General features: G+C 39.1%; 1 protein-coding gene across 2 annotated transcripts in view; it reads right to left on the bottom strand.

The window, feature by feature from the left end:
* LOC121328855 (protein bassoon-like) overlaps positions 1–14,776 on the bottom strand; it is a 39,854-nt gene that overhangs the window by 6,348 nt on the left and 18,730 nt on the right. The window contains exons 5-10 of one of the 2 annotated variants that reach the window (XM_041273979.1): positions 12,964–13,060; positions 11,603–11,734; positions 11,423–11,478; positions 10,709–10,821; positions 10,106–10,272; positions 25–128 (exon numbers count right to left, since the gene is read on the bottom strand). In XM_041273979.1, coding sequence (XP_041129913.1) covers positions 11,438–11,478; positions 11,603–11,734; positions 12,964–13,060 — 270 coding nt within the window. In that variant the 3' untranslated portion in view covers positions 25–128; positions 10,106–10,272; positions 10,709–10,821; positions 11,423–11,437. The remainder of the gene's footprint in view (positions 1–24; positions 129–10,105; positions 10,273–10,708; positions 10,822–11,422; positions 11,479–11,602; positions 11,735–12,963; positions 13,061–14,776) is intronic. The other variant, XM_041273980.1, reaches the window with a different exon arrangement.

Consider the following 14,776-nt stretch of genomic DNA (forward strand, 5'->3'; position numbering starts at 1 on the left):
GCAATACCACTATGTAAAACTTACCTAAATCAGCTAAGATATAGCCAGTGGCAGGCCACATCCAAAAGCCTGTCTGAACCATGTTGGATATTGGTTGAAGGTGCAGTAGCGACATTGTCCTCTCTGTGCTGTAGACAAGAAAAATGAAAAAAATGAGACAGTGAGCATGGAAGACATGCATGCTAAGCTGTTGCTATTTGCATTTCCTTATAAGATCTGTACCTGCTAGAATAGAGGAAATGACACGTTAGGTTCCATTGTGACTGCCTTTCTCATTCAGGTAACAAGTAGAGGAAAGAGAAAAAAATACATCTAAAATGTCACTTTATTTTTCACAATTTCAGGGGACAAGAAATGCTACATAATGCAAACTACACCAATAAGAGGATACAGGTGGACACACACTGGTTGCTCTTACTAACCTTACGAAATGTGAACATTAGATACACTGATTTAATGGCTTACAAAGTACGCTGTACTACTTTACTCGCCATTGCTGTCAATGAGATTTCCCTTTCAATAAGATGCTACAGTGCTAGAAGTATCTAAATGTATATTTTAGAGCCTCCTTTATCAATACATAAATTCATTTGGTTTTCAATAAAGCCATTTAGCTGACTGTGAGGCAAAGCAGATGTCCTCTCAGTTTATTAGGTTTTTCTCTGGAATAACATAACCAATATCTACTGGCTCATGGACACCTGTTTATAATTTTCTAATTCTAATGCACTGTGGTTTCCAGTGGGTGGCAAAAACAGGCTCAGGGAGAGGCAGGGCGACCCACTGCACAGGCAGGGTGCTGCTAACCAAGCACCGTGCACCCCTCAGCCCCAGATTGTACACAACAGACAGGCACGTTTGCATGAACTGTTATCTGGTATATTTCCTTTTGCACGCATTACGTCATTTACACCACAGACTCGGTCCACTATGCTTATGGGTTACAGAAATACGACCAGTCATACAGACTGTAAGTGAATAAGTGAAGTGAAGCTTATTTGAATCTGATCTATAATACAGTAGATGTTCATAAGTATGCCAATGTTCTTGAAGGATGAGCGTCAGCAAAGCATTTTTCTTGGTTGGCTTGTAAAATGAAATTTTAGGGAAACTCGTCCTGCTCTAACATCTTCAAATCTCAGCAACGTTTTCCAGAAATGTTGTTATTCTAGACAGATGTAAGCCGCAAAAAGACCTAAACGACACTCATTCTTAAGTGGTGCCTGCTTTAATTGCAAGGAGAAGGCATGGCGCCTGATCTCATGTAACTGCTCAGGAATTGGGTACCTCTTAAATCACCTAACACCTGTCATCACATGTCTGGTTTTTAGTACATCATAGATCAGAGAAGGAAGTGTACAGTATTTGCTTCAAGGCTCATTTAGAACCTACATAAGGGAACTGCTGAAGTCAGATGAGATGTAACTTGTAAGACTTGTCTCATCTATCAATAGCTGGCGAGACTACAGCTCTGAAAACTGTGCTGTTGCTACGGTCACTTATCTACCAGGCCATGTCTAACTGAGTCTAATTATAGTCAGAAACCTCAGATTGACCAATCAGGAAGCTCCACTCCAAGTCAGTGTTACAACCTTCAGAATGTATTCACAAGACTTTCTAGTGCTGATTTATTTTTTCTGATTAATATATTGTGGGATTCCTTCAATTCTTTCAGATACAAAGACATTCAAAATAAATAGTGAATACAAATGATCTACACGACTAAGGAAAATAATTTCAGCTGTACACATCCGCGCGAGAACCAGCAACAGGGCCCTCCATGTCACAACCAGTGTATCAGTAAGAAGGTGCGTGATGTTGAAAATATCAATACAGTATACAAATACATTATTAATGCAATTGCACAGCATGCTGTGCACGCGTGAGGCAGTATTTTAAAACACAATGCAAAGAGGTTTAAAACCCTACTGGTGATTGCTGTGATGTAAATGTAATTTACATATGTAATGGTAATGGAAGATGGCCCATGCTGTGAAAAGGGAATGCTGCATCTTTCTCATTGATTAAGGCTGAAGTCTCATTAGGTGGAGGAGAGTAGGGGAAGGTGGTTTATTTCAGGAACGCAGTGGGGGTAACCCGATCAGCTGGGTGAGGGAGCAATGATAAACTCTGCAGCCTGGTTTGTGTCCATCACATCTCTGAATACACTCAACCCCAATTGCACTCTGCACTGTAAGTACACTCCCCTGATCAGAAAACTCCCATAATATGATGGCGCTATGGAGCTATGTTACATAGTAATTGGTTGTAGGCTAATTCTTACAGCTATGGCTACAATATTGAATACATCTCCATTTAAAAAATGTGTTGAATTTGCATTTGTATGGCTACGTGAAGCATGCATATGGTAAAAGTCACATGTAATAATCTATCCTTGTAATATGACGTGCCTCTATTTAAGGTTAACCACTGCAGGCCTAGTTAATAGACACAGTTTCAGTGTTATCTGTACTGATATGAATGGACTTGGATTGCGCTTCTCAGAACTGAATGGATTTTAATGTGGCAGTGGCGTTTACCTGAGAGGCCAGCATTACTTATATTGGTTTAAATCTAAGCTTGCCTCTGGTAACCCAAGCTGCATATAGATATGAGCCCCTCCAGTGACACAATCGCCCCACAGCCTCAGTGTCTATCAATGCCTCCCTACCAGCACTGTGTGCATGGCTGTTGCTCCCTCTGGGGTGAATGTGCTAAACGACACTTCACTTAATCACTTTGTCAGCCACCAGTTTAAGCCCGTCCCCTGTCTGCAACAATACTGTGTCTCAGCCTTCAGTGAGCTTTCACCAGAGGCATCAGCAGCACGTCCACAGCACGGGGGTGGATATGAGGCCAGGGCACTTTGCAATGCTGTAATGCAAAAAAAGCCCAAACAGTTTGAAGTCCAGCTATCAAGAGGTATTATGATTCTCTGCCAAAATGCTGCATTCTGCAGTTTGTTAATGCTGTCTGAATGGCAGAACCATATATAAAGCACACATGGTGCCCATATACCTGTAAAGACTAAGTAACCACTTCTAGGAGTCAGCTACTGTCTTGTTGTCCATCATCAGACATGTTTCGTTGCTCTGTTGTGACTGTATAAGAATCCTGAACCACAGGCAACCCTGTGCTTTTAGGTGCTATTGCAATGCTGAAAATGTACACTGGGTGGCAGTGGTGATCAATGAAAAACCACTACAGACCATTACTGTGAATGACAGTGAAAAAAAAAATCTATCTATCTATCTATCTGTCTATCTATCTATACAACTATTAGGTTAAGCTGAAAATGATATACATTGTTTAATACATTTATCCAGCTGCTACTGTATCTATCTATCTCTATCTACCTAAACTGCAGAAAACAAAACATGCTGAGATGTAACTTATCATGGCCTAGTTAACTGATTTAAACAATGTTGGAATAAGGTCCCACTGTGTTCCAAGGCTGTGAAAAACTAGCAGTCCCTTTAGCGTATATTTATCTTTCAATGAATTTAACAGTATGTAAAATGCAAGTTAACACTGTTTAATTGATTCACATGCTGGAGGTATTGCTAATTAATTATACCCTGCCCCCTGGAGGTTGTTCATTTTTAAAAGCAGAAATGCAACACTGGAAAAGAGTTCAATCACAGGCATGTGAGCTGTAGTGTGTCTCAGTCCAGTGCTCAAAGATCACAGCACGTGAATCCTTTCATTATGTGTAAGTTCTATATCACACACACACACACACACACACACACACACACACACACACACACACACACACACACACATCAATGCATGTTGTTGTACCTTAAATTCAAAAGCAGCTGCTTCACACACATTTGGTATCGCGGTTCCCAAGATACTGAAGCCTTCAATTGCTCAGCCCATGTATAACACTGCAATGGGTGTGCCACTACACCCAACTCACACCCCTTCATGACCTCATATTGGGACGAATAAACAAAACTTTCTTCTAGTCTTTATATGAGGGCATTTGTTAAGCAATTTAAAAAAGGGTTAAACCCTTAATTGGCAGCTCTGAATAGGCTATAATTTCTAAGGGCTCATTCTGGTTTATAACAGTTTGCACATGGGATGGAAATTTTAAAACACAGCACACAGGGTTTTGCAAAGCTAAGCCAGCATACTGACTCTAGTACAGTTTTTCCATTTAATAAGATCCCAGCACATTAAAAAAATAAAATAAAATTAAAAATCTATAGGATACACTTCCATGGCAACTTAATTCATGGCTGCGGACAGGTGAGTCAGGAGTGTTAAGTCACACAACAGTTTTCAGGAGCTGGAGGAACTGGTTTGATTGGTGCTGCAAATCCTTGATTTATGTAACCCTTGACGACGGAAACAATTACTGCACTTTCTTTCCATCGCTTGTCCAGCAACAACAAGCTACAGCATGTGTCTGAGCACAGGGACAACAGATCAGCGGTGAAGGGAGTAAAGTCAATACAGGTATCTTTCACGGAATAAATAAAAACTCAGAGGTTAAACACTGTTAATTAACCTGCAGAATCTTTCAAATGGACTGTCAATTAATTGCTCCACTACAGTACCTGTTTCCAATAAAATAGTTTATTTTAATTTAATGAATTATAACATGAGTTAGATGGGTTTTGGAGGCACAAAGGTTCCTGCTAAGTGGTCAAAGGGTTAATTCAATAGCCTTTCACTTCCGGTGGGTCACAAGCACAAATACATGTGGAGACACGAAGTTAGCTCACACAACACAACGCCTTTAAAATAGATTGGGTGGGTATAAAGACAGAACAGCTCTGTGGTAGGGTAGCATAGTGGTCAAGGATGGCCAGCGGCAGGAATAGCAGACACAGAGGTGAAAGACTGCAGTTCAAAAAAGATAATAAAAACAAATCAAAGATTTAAATAAACAGAGAAATACAAAATACAGATAAAAAAACCACACTCCAGCAGAACTATCACAGTGCAACGGCAGGGAGCACAACCTGCTGTTCTCAGTCCAATCCAGAACAAAGGATCTGGCTCTTCTTTTAAAGCACATGGTTGGGCTTCACTGACCATCAGTTAAGACAGCCACATACTGCAAAAGCTCATTGACTCCTGACAAGGGTGTTAGCATCAGAGCAAGTTCATACAGCCACAGGTTCAGTTGTCTGTGGATAACCAGAGAGAGCTTTGGTCTTGCTTAACCTCTCATGAGCAACAAAATGAACAACAAAATGGGAATGCAAAAAGCAATACTGGCTGCACTTGTGAAAGGTAAAGTATTAATAGCACTGGTGAATGAAGCCCTCTCATGATCCACTCACCAGGAACAGACTTCTATCATTTCCGTTCTGACCTAGTGGGATTATCCTCTCTCGAAGAGAGAGGGTAATTCAGTCTCAGTGCTTTTTATTTTTTAATCCCTGGCCTACTGATCACTTGAGAATGAGCCCGCTGAGTTAACTTAATCTCTGCTGCAACCTCTGAACTGCCGTGGGTTGAGAGAGCAGATCCAGTGTGTAGCAATTCACAAGGAGAGCAGTGCTGCTTTTAAATGTGAAACGAACAGCTTTTGCAAGTTGAGAGACTGACGTCAATATTGGATGCCGTGCGTCACGTCAAGACGAAGATAAAGAATCTGAAATAAGCAGGGAGGAAGTCAAATAAGATAGGGGACTAGAGAACAAAAAAGTAGGTATATTTATCTTTTGTGTCTTTAATCAAGAGCTTAAGACACAATTGGAAACGATTAAGTTTCTTCACTTTCAGAAAAATAATCTTGCTCTTTCATTGTTTGCATCCCAATCAGACGGTATAGTGTTCAGTTGGTTTCTTCCACAGGGATTCAAAATGACTAATCCAGTTCACATTAGATGGATGAAATTAATGAAGCCCTATTAACGTCTCCATTTTGCCTGACTCATGTATCATGTGGGATATCTATTTTTATCAAGCTAAAAAAAGGACCGTAAAAGGTCAATTTAAAAAGAAAAATGTAATACTTGAGTGAAAAGTCTGAAGACTGAAACACTTTTGGGATAATTAGAGGTTAAATTATTAAAATGATGGTACACACCAGAAATGCAAGACCAGACAAGCCTGGATCACGTTAATTAGGAAACAGAACAAAGGCAAATAACTCTGACAGAAATAGTTTCAACCAAATTATTGTTGAGATGGAAATCATTGAAATATCCCAAACAGCCAATATGATCACCATACACCTTGACAAAAACAAAACATGAATGACTGAATGAATGAATGAATGAATGAACGAAGGCATGACCCCAGTTTATACTGTAATTTTCACAAAAGATCAGACAGTGCCTGTTTCTGAAACTGTACAGTACATCACATCAACCCATCACAAACAAACCCCAAATAGATTCATGACATCAGCTGCACCACGTGAGTTTATTCTGCACAGTGACATGCACCTCAGCCTCATCATGGCTCATTGCATATGTCCTTTACCGAAGTGTTTTATATACTGTCTCCAAATAGTTACTTTGTTTCAGGAATAGAACACTGCATCATCACAGGTGCACTCGGATATCATGCAAATATGTTATCCATATGGATACTATAAGGTTATATTGCTACATTTTGCTGCATAGAAATAGATTGAGAATATATCATTTTTCGACTGTTCTATTGTTACATTTGGTGGTTTGGTACGACCCAAACCACAATGTCATGCATATAAATTGCAGTGGAAGCCAAAGCATTGCTAGGATTTTTGGTTGTGAGGGTACATTGCTACCGGTCTAGGGGGTGTCAAAAAATTTCACATGCAGAAGGGTTGAGTGTTTTCAAATAGGAAAACAAAGGGTATCAGTTCAACTTTTTATATATATATATATATATATATATATATATATATATATATATATATATGTATAATATATTCTTTGAAAATAAGGAGAAAGTTTAATATTAATATATATATTATATCTCAGAAAAGTCGTATCTGCTGGAAACAGAAATTGCATTTGAAACTTCACTCGGTAGCCAGGCTTACACATTGAGTCTGTGATAAAGACTGCAACGTGTTTGTTTGTTTTCAAGTAGGAGCCCAGTCAAGTTTCAAGCGCAATGCTATAAGTAAGAACCGCAGACGAGAACCAAATAATCGTTTCTCTACAGGTCGAGTAATTTATAAACTTTCACAGAAACCAAACATGGAATTGTTTTCCTGTAACTCACTGAAGAAGCCCATCTATTATTTTTTATAATATATATATATATATATTTTTAATACATGGATACCCTTGTGATACTAAGTAGTTTAAAAAAAAAAAAAAAAAAACGTAATGTTTCAGGGCTGTACAGACGTTCTATGCCATTATCCATTAGTGCTTCAGCTTTATTTGGATGATTGCCTTTACCTTGTTTTAATTTCCTGTTCCACTCCAGTTTCTGAGATAGTTTTATATCATTTTTTTTCATATTTTTGTTTCACGTATCCTCATTTTGTTGATGATGAATTCACATTTCTGTACTGTGGGTGTTGTCGAGTGATGGAAAACGATACATTATGCGTCTGAATTAAAAGTGATGGTCTCAAGGAGGTGAATGGGTCAAAGTTCAAGTATATTTTCCTCTTGAGGAATTATCACTTTTTGATGTCACTACTGTGGTATAAGGCTTTTTTTTCAAATGGTTCAGGATGCAAATATAGCCTTCATCCATATATATATATATATATATATTAGATTTTTCAAGTCAGGGGAAAAGGGGATTATCCTCTTATACCTCCCGCAAAACACGCAACTGAAATTGTAAATGCTGTAAAGGTATACAATTAAAAATGCAAGCTGATTACTGTTTTTATAGGGTACGGGATAAAAACATTAAACAACCAAACAACCGCAGTTGCCACACAATGAGCTTTGCTTAAGCCCAGCATGGTGGAATTCACTTCACTATATATAACCTGTGATAATGAACAGCAGGTTCACAACTGAAGCGTTGCCATCACCTGTAAAAAGATCCGACCCCTCTGTTAGCGATTCCTATCTCTGCTCCATCAGTTCTGACCTTGAACAGGAAGATCAGCCTGAGCAACTACACCAGCCTTTGAAAATGCCATTAAACAATGTAACTAATGAGCAGACAGCCTGCATACAATGCGTCACTGCAGACAAGAACACAGCGCAATTGAAACTGCTTGTTTGCACTTTTATTAAATGCAGCAATGCCCGGAAGCGTTGGCCCCCTCTATTCATTTCAGTGTTATTCATCAGAGTAGCATGCCATAAGCATTCATTTTGATTTCATATTTTAACCCTGTGGTGGCCTGGAAGCATTGGGGTTCTTGGTCAGCAGACTGTATTCAGCTATGACTCCAGATCAGCATTGATAATGGTTGTTGTAAAGAAGATGGTTTTGGAAGTGAAAATATTGACTGTTACACAAACATGCACTACTTTACATCCTCGTTCCTGTGACCTACATTGACTGTGCGTCGATGCTCATCGAATTTAGGCGAAAGGTTCTTGCTATACAGCCTTCATTAACACAACCACTCAGAATTTTGATACCTTAATAATGCTAAGGAATGTCCATACCAAGTTTAAGCCTAACCGAAACAAAACATAGTGAAAAGAATGTCACACAGCAAGCCCGGTCTTACCAAGTAATTAAAACACTATTTGAAAAGCTACTGGGGCGTGGGAACACTTTGAACCCCCCCTCAAGGTTAACCACATAGAGAGCACTCTCCACAGGGTGGCATCCTGTGGCAGTAGTCAGTGTGCAAATGCCTAATAATGATGGTTTTCCAAACAGGTCCAGCTGTCACACAATAATCGCATAATTAAACATCCTGTAGTGTCTTTTAAACTGTGATTGCTTAAATCCCTTGCTCTAGTTAATAAAATTCATAAAAAGGTTTAATCCAGCACAGGCATTCTTGCAAATACACTAAATAACCCATTAGTATGGAAGTACAAACAGACTATGATATTATAAAAAAAAAAGGTAGAGAGAGTTCAAAACAGTGAGTACCGGTTAACAGGGCTGCAGCAATTAAAAACACTAAAAACTCACTGTATTATCAGAAACATTTTTGTTTTACTCGGCTCCACATCAGGGGACCCTGTGTAACCTTAGTCCTGAAGCAAAGCTTTCCAAACGGTGCGGTTGTGTGGTGTGTGTGTGGGTGGGGGTCAGTGAGTGCCATCTTAATAGAAAGGCAATGATAAAAAAAATAGAAAAGAAATCAAAGCAATAACCACGTGCACTTATATAAACCCAAAGCACATGTAGCCTATGCAGACCGTGGCAGCCTTTACCAAGCACTGTTTAAACTTCAATTTCCATGCAGAGATAAAACTAAGTCTGTTCACTCATACCCTGACAACGCCCTTCACAGCGTATCGAGCCCTGCTATTCTGGTGCACACTGCAGCATATAGGTGAGCAGGGGGATCGATAGGCTACTTCCTGACACCAGCGGGGAGGAGATAGGTGACACTGCTCCATTTAATGATAGTTCTGTTATTCCTGCTGTGATACGTGACCTGGGAATTGTATCAGAAATCTATATGTTGGAGAGCTGGGAGAGTAATAAAACGCCGAAGGTGAGGCTGAAATTAGATGATGCCTGATGTCCTGTCACAGTCCAGTACAGGGGGCGTATTGAGACTGGCTGAAATACGTGACGTCCACTGTATGTGTGCTTTGTTTAGCTCAAGGACAAGATTAAATACGAAGTAAATAAACTGCTTTGTAGTGCTGCAGTGATCACACGTTCCATCACATGACCAAACTATTTGGCTTCTCTAATTCAGGGTGATGCCAAATCCAATCAGGCAGACAGGGCCCAATAATGTGGCCAGGCAGCGTGCAATGCTAGGGACAAGCATCTTGTTGGGGTTTCAATGATGTGGCCAGGCAGCATGCAATGCCAGGGACATGCTTCTTGTTGGGGTGCCAATGATGTGGCCAGACAACGTGCAATGCCAGAGACGTGCGTCTTGTTGGGGTTTTTGTATATTTTGGGTAGCAGTGCAAAAAATGTTCACAGACCTTAAAGCACACAAAGGACACAATAAAAAGAAATGACTAAGATTTTTATTGTCTTGCATAGCAGCACATTACAGTCCTTTCTTTTCTTTCCTTACCTCCTGCCTGAGCAATAAAACAATAAAAGTCTCTTCTTCAACAGATGTGCATGTTCAGGATCTCCAGTGCTGTCTGGGCATCATTGATTCCAATCCACTGTTGGCTGGATATAAATGAAAAGTCTATCAGAAGAGTCTCTGCAAGTCACCTTGGATACAGGCGTCTGCTAAATAAACAGATTATAATAATAATACTTGTATTCCAGACAGAACAAATGTACTGTATAATACATGCATGCTTTAGTAAACTGTATAATACATGCATGCTTTAGTAAATTCATAGCAGGATCACATTATTGTAATGCTGTAGCAATCTATACTTAATGTACTGTATAAGGATATATCACAAGTAGACTGATCCGCCACTATCAATGTTTCCTTTATGACGATTTCCTGGTTGCACTCCAGGGTAATACTGTACTGTGGGATCGGGCCTGTTTCAAATGTATATACATGTTTGGCTCTATCCGATATACACCATGCTATCTAACAGCTAACTGCAATTGGCCCGCAAGTTACACAGCTGATCAGGTGGCACAGCACGTGACTTTGCATCTGTGCAAACAATATGACACAGTACAGTAAAAGCGTAATCAGACTCACTGCACACTCAGAGTCCCACGTTTCTCTCTCTTATATGAAATACACAAGGGGGTTGTTCATAGGTTTTTCCAATACAAAGCCTGGAGTCTTTCTCCTTATCCACTCCAGAAATCCTAGAACGAAGAAATCAGCACCAAAAAAACCCCCCAAAAAAACATGCACTTGCATTGTACGAAATAAAGTATTTACTAGATCGCGTTTTGTCTTTCTAATGCATTTCTAAATGGATAAGGCTGTTGAAGTTTCAGCTTTAAAATCCAGGTGGGGGTTTAAATGGGCTATCTCATACAGATTACTGTCGGATCAACACTGTTTTATTCAGGGATAGTGCTATGATTCACTTCACATGCAGTATTTCAAATATAACTTGGCTACCCCATCCAGCTCAAATAACATGATATGGGGAATCAGGGAAGTGCTGTTGAAACTCTCAAATTGGCTGAAACAATAACCTCTGTACAACGTGGGATTCATTGTATTTTGGATTGTGTGTAAAACCGAGGTCTTTTTGTAAATGACTTTGCAGCCACAGTTGTGATGCATAGTTTCCCCCCTGGTCACTGTAAATTGCTTTGGATAAAAGCATCTGCTAAATGACTGATTAACAATAATAATAATAATAATAATAATAATAATAATAATAATAATAATAATCCGAGGTTACTGTACAGTATAGTGTAAAATAAATGATTATCAGTAATGAAAGACACTTACCCACTGCTTAGCTGCTCACCACAATGAAGTAAATTTCTTTCCGAATGCAGACACAGCTGTATGGAGGAAGGTAATACAAAATATGTGTTAAGAATGATCATTGCTTCACAAAAAAAAAAAAAAAAAAAGAAAATAAAAGCAATCAGAAATAATAATGTATTGGTAACGGGGATTGCTTACCATCTCCGAGTTTGCCGGCCTGCTCCGCGGCCCCCCCAGGTAAGATTTTGGAGAGCACACTCTCGTCTGTCGCTGGCTGTCCAGCAGCAGCAGCGCCCCCCACTCCCCCAGGTCTTGGGACTGCTTTTGAACCTGTGTGGAAACAGAGACACAGTGCTGATTGGATCCGGGGCCAGGCTGGGGCAGATCCTATTGTTCCTTATCCCTCTTTATTTTATTTTATTTAACCAGGAGTTTAAAATCCTTTTTTCAAGGGCGTCCTGGTTAAGAAGGTGGCATATAATAATAATAAAAAAAACACACAAACAAATTCAAATGAGCACAACCAATACAAACAAGTTAATCAAATTACAAGAAACAATTTACGAGCACCGGTCAAAATAAAAACATACCTCGGCTACAGAGATGTACATTTTTTATTTGAAATTCTTTAAAAGGTAAAAGACAGAAAGTTTCAGTTGGAGGTAGAAAAAGGAATGCTTTTTTCCCATATTTCATACAGACCTTAGCAACTGAAAAACTTAGAAGTCTGACATCTAAGATTATAAGAACGACTACAGGTAATTCACAATTATATACAATGGGCCAGACTGACCCAGGTCTTTACTCCTATACTGGTATATATCCTGCAGTGTCTAGCAGATATCTTTTTTTTTTTCACCAGTTAAAATTTCAATATTTTCAGGTAATTTGGATCAATAGTAGATCAATAAAATCAATAAAGTCCTCTTTCCATTTCTAACAGAATCAAATTAAAGCCTTCTACATTCTGAGTATTACATACACATGTTTATTTATTTGCGAGCATGTGAAAAAGGCCAGAATTTAGTTCCCTGTGACCCTTTTAATCTCAATCGATCTCCAGAGCGCAGCCAACTGCAAGAAAATGTAATATTGGTATGACTCCACTGACACTCAATCAATAGTATAAACTGATCTTGTACACCCGGAGAGATACGTGTTTGTTCACACATTAGCTCCCAAGCTTACGAGCAATGGTCTGTTTAATTTAGTGTTCACAATAGAATTATAGAAGACTCTGGAAACAAATGTTATTCTGACCTCTATATAGCATAACACAATCATGAGAAGAAGTTCATTACACTAAGTTAAATTCTTTCAGCACTGCAGGAACTCCACTCGAAACTGCAGGACAATAAACTAATCTAATATGCTAATATTAATAACTAATGGCTTGGATAAGCCACTGCTGGGTGTACTGTATAGTACGTTGATCAAATCAACCACTTAGTGCTGAAACAGTTAATCTCTCTGTGTCTTCTTGCATGAGGTTCTTCACATCTGGGAAGACAGCACATCAGTCTATGACACCTCTGTTTCTTTCAATGGGTTTCACTCACCTATGCCAGTTGCCGGGGTCGTTGGCAGGGGTGCTTTAGCTGGCTGTTGTGTCGGCTTAGCAGACAGTTTGGAAGCATCTGCCGATTCTGTCTTCACCTGCCAACACAGAGACAGCGTGAGTGACTGTTGTAGAGCATTGTTAAAGAAGCCAACAACAGTTATCCAAAAATACAACTAGTAGGGAAGAACTGAAAGGTTCATTTAAGAGAACTTTCAGTTAATTCCAGGTTTCACAGTTTAGGAAATGTATTGATTTAACAATTTTGCCAGTAAAGCTGGGCACTAATATGAGTAAGGGTGCTATATCAAGCAGATATGGTATCTCAGACAACAGTCTTCAGTGCCGGTGGAAACAAATTCCAAGCCAAAGAGCAGAAGTAAGGAATAGAAGTACTAACAAGCTCTGAGACGAAGTATTGCACTGCAGGGATTTCTGAGTCGGACGTGCCAGTCCTGGTGGCTATGAGAGGATAAAAGCAGTGCTTAATTTGTAAAGAAAATTGCCAGGGCACAAGCAAGAACCGCACATTCAAAATCATAACACGTTTATTTGCAAGAGTATTGTACCTACTAGCGTTAGACGTTTACAATCATGTATTCTACATCATATGCAAAGTAGTAGGCCTACGTGCAGAGAAATGAATTAAAGGCAACCAAAGGACAAATAATTAAAAAATAAATAAAGCCTGTATACATGTTTTGTTATGGTTTTGCATTTACATGGTTTAAAAAACAAACAAATTAAAAGGCGTTTAGAGGGCTCCAGAAAGATGACATTGATTTAAAAAAAATACGCAGCCCAACACAAACATTGGTTTGACCCACGGTCTGAACTATTATCAGTGATGTGTATGCAACAGAAGCTGCCGGTAGTTTACAAAAACGATTAATTAAACTTAGGCAAGATATTTGTTATCTTAGTATGTTTTTATTCTGTATTAATTAAATTATATTCATTGAAAAAGGCAAGAGAGAACCAGATCATCCTATTTTTTTATTGTTTTGGTTTAATATAATATAGCAGGCTAATGTTTCTATTGAAGTAGGCTATAATATTTTTTTTTCAGCTTTCATATTTCATTGTGTACTACTCATTTAATCAAACCAAGCAATGTAAGAAGTTCTTCAAATCAAGTAAGCTTATTTGTGTTAAAAAATGACAATAGAGTTGCAGCCCATGTCATTTTACTTCAAGGCACTCAAGCTGAAACCGTAAAGTAATTTAAAGTAGGCTACAACCGTGGCAGCGGACTGGCTCTCTTTAGCGCACGTAACAACTTGCAGACTTTATACAACTGTGTTGAAAATTTAAAAACAAAGCATTATGAGATTTCTAACTAGGGCTATCACTCTGCATGCTACCAGAGGTTCCCGGGCTGGGCCCCGGCAAGCCCTGGCACAGATTAAGCACTGGATAAAAGGGGGTTTACTGGTTCTCATGCTGTGTTGCCGAGTAGCTCCTGCTCCTGAGATGATTGTTTTATTAAAAATCTTGACGCAGTCAATTTCTTTGGTTTGTTCTGTTTTTACTTTTTAACATTTTATTCAGGGCCCGTGAACTTCATCAGAAATTAATAAACAATAATTAGGTGTCGAGGGCAGATTCATCACACATAAACTGGCCCAAACAGATCTACTTCTAGTGCTGCTGCATCTTATATGTTTTTCTTGTTTTTTTGCAAACATAATTTCACACTACAAAAACTTACTGCAGTATTACGAGAGCAGTGACTTGCAATAGTACTGTTTAGGAGCTACTCTTAAACAGACTCCACTGATCATCACTCTCCACTCTCCTATACTGGATTCCTG

Source organism: Polyodon spathula, chromosome 16 (genome assembly GCF_017654505.1).
Source record: "Polyodon spathula isolate WHYD16114869_AA chromosome 16, ASM1765450v1, whole genome shotgun sequence".
Lineage (NCBI taxonomy): Eukaryota > Metazoa > Chordata > Actinopteri > Acipenseriformes > Polyodontidae > Polyodon > Polyodon spathula.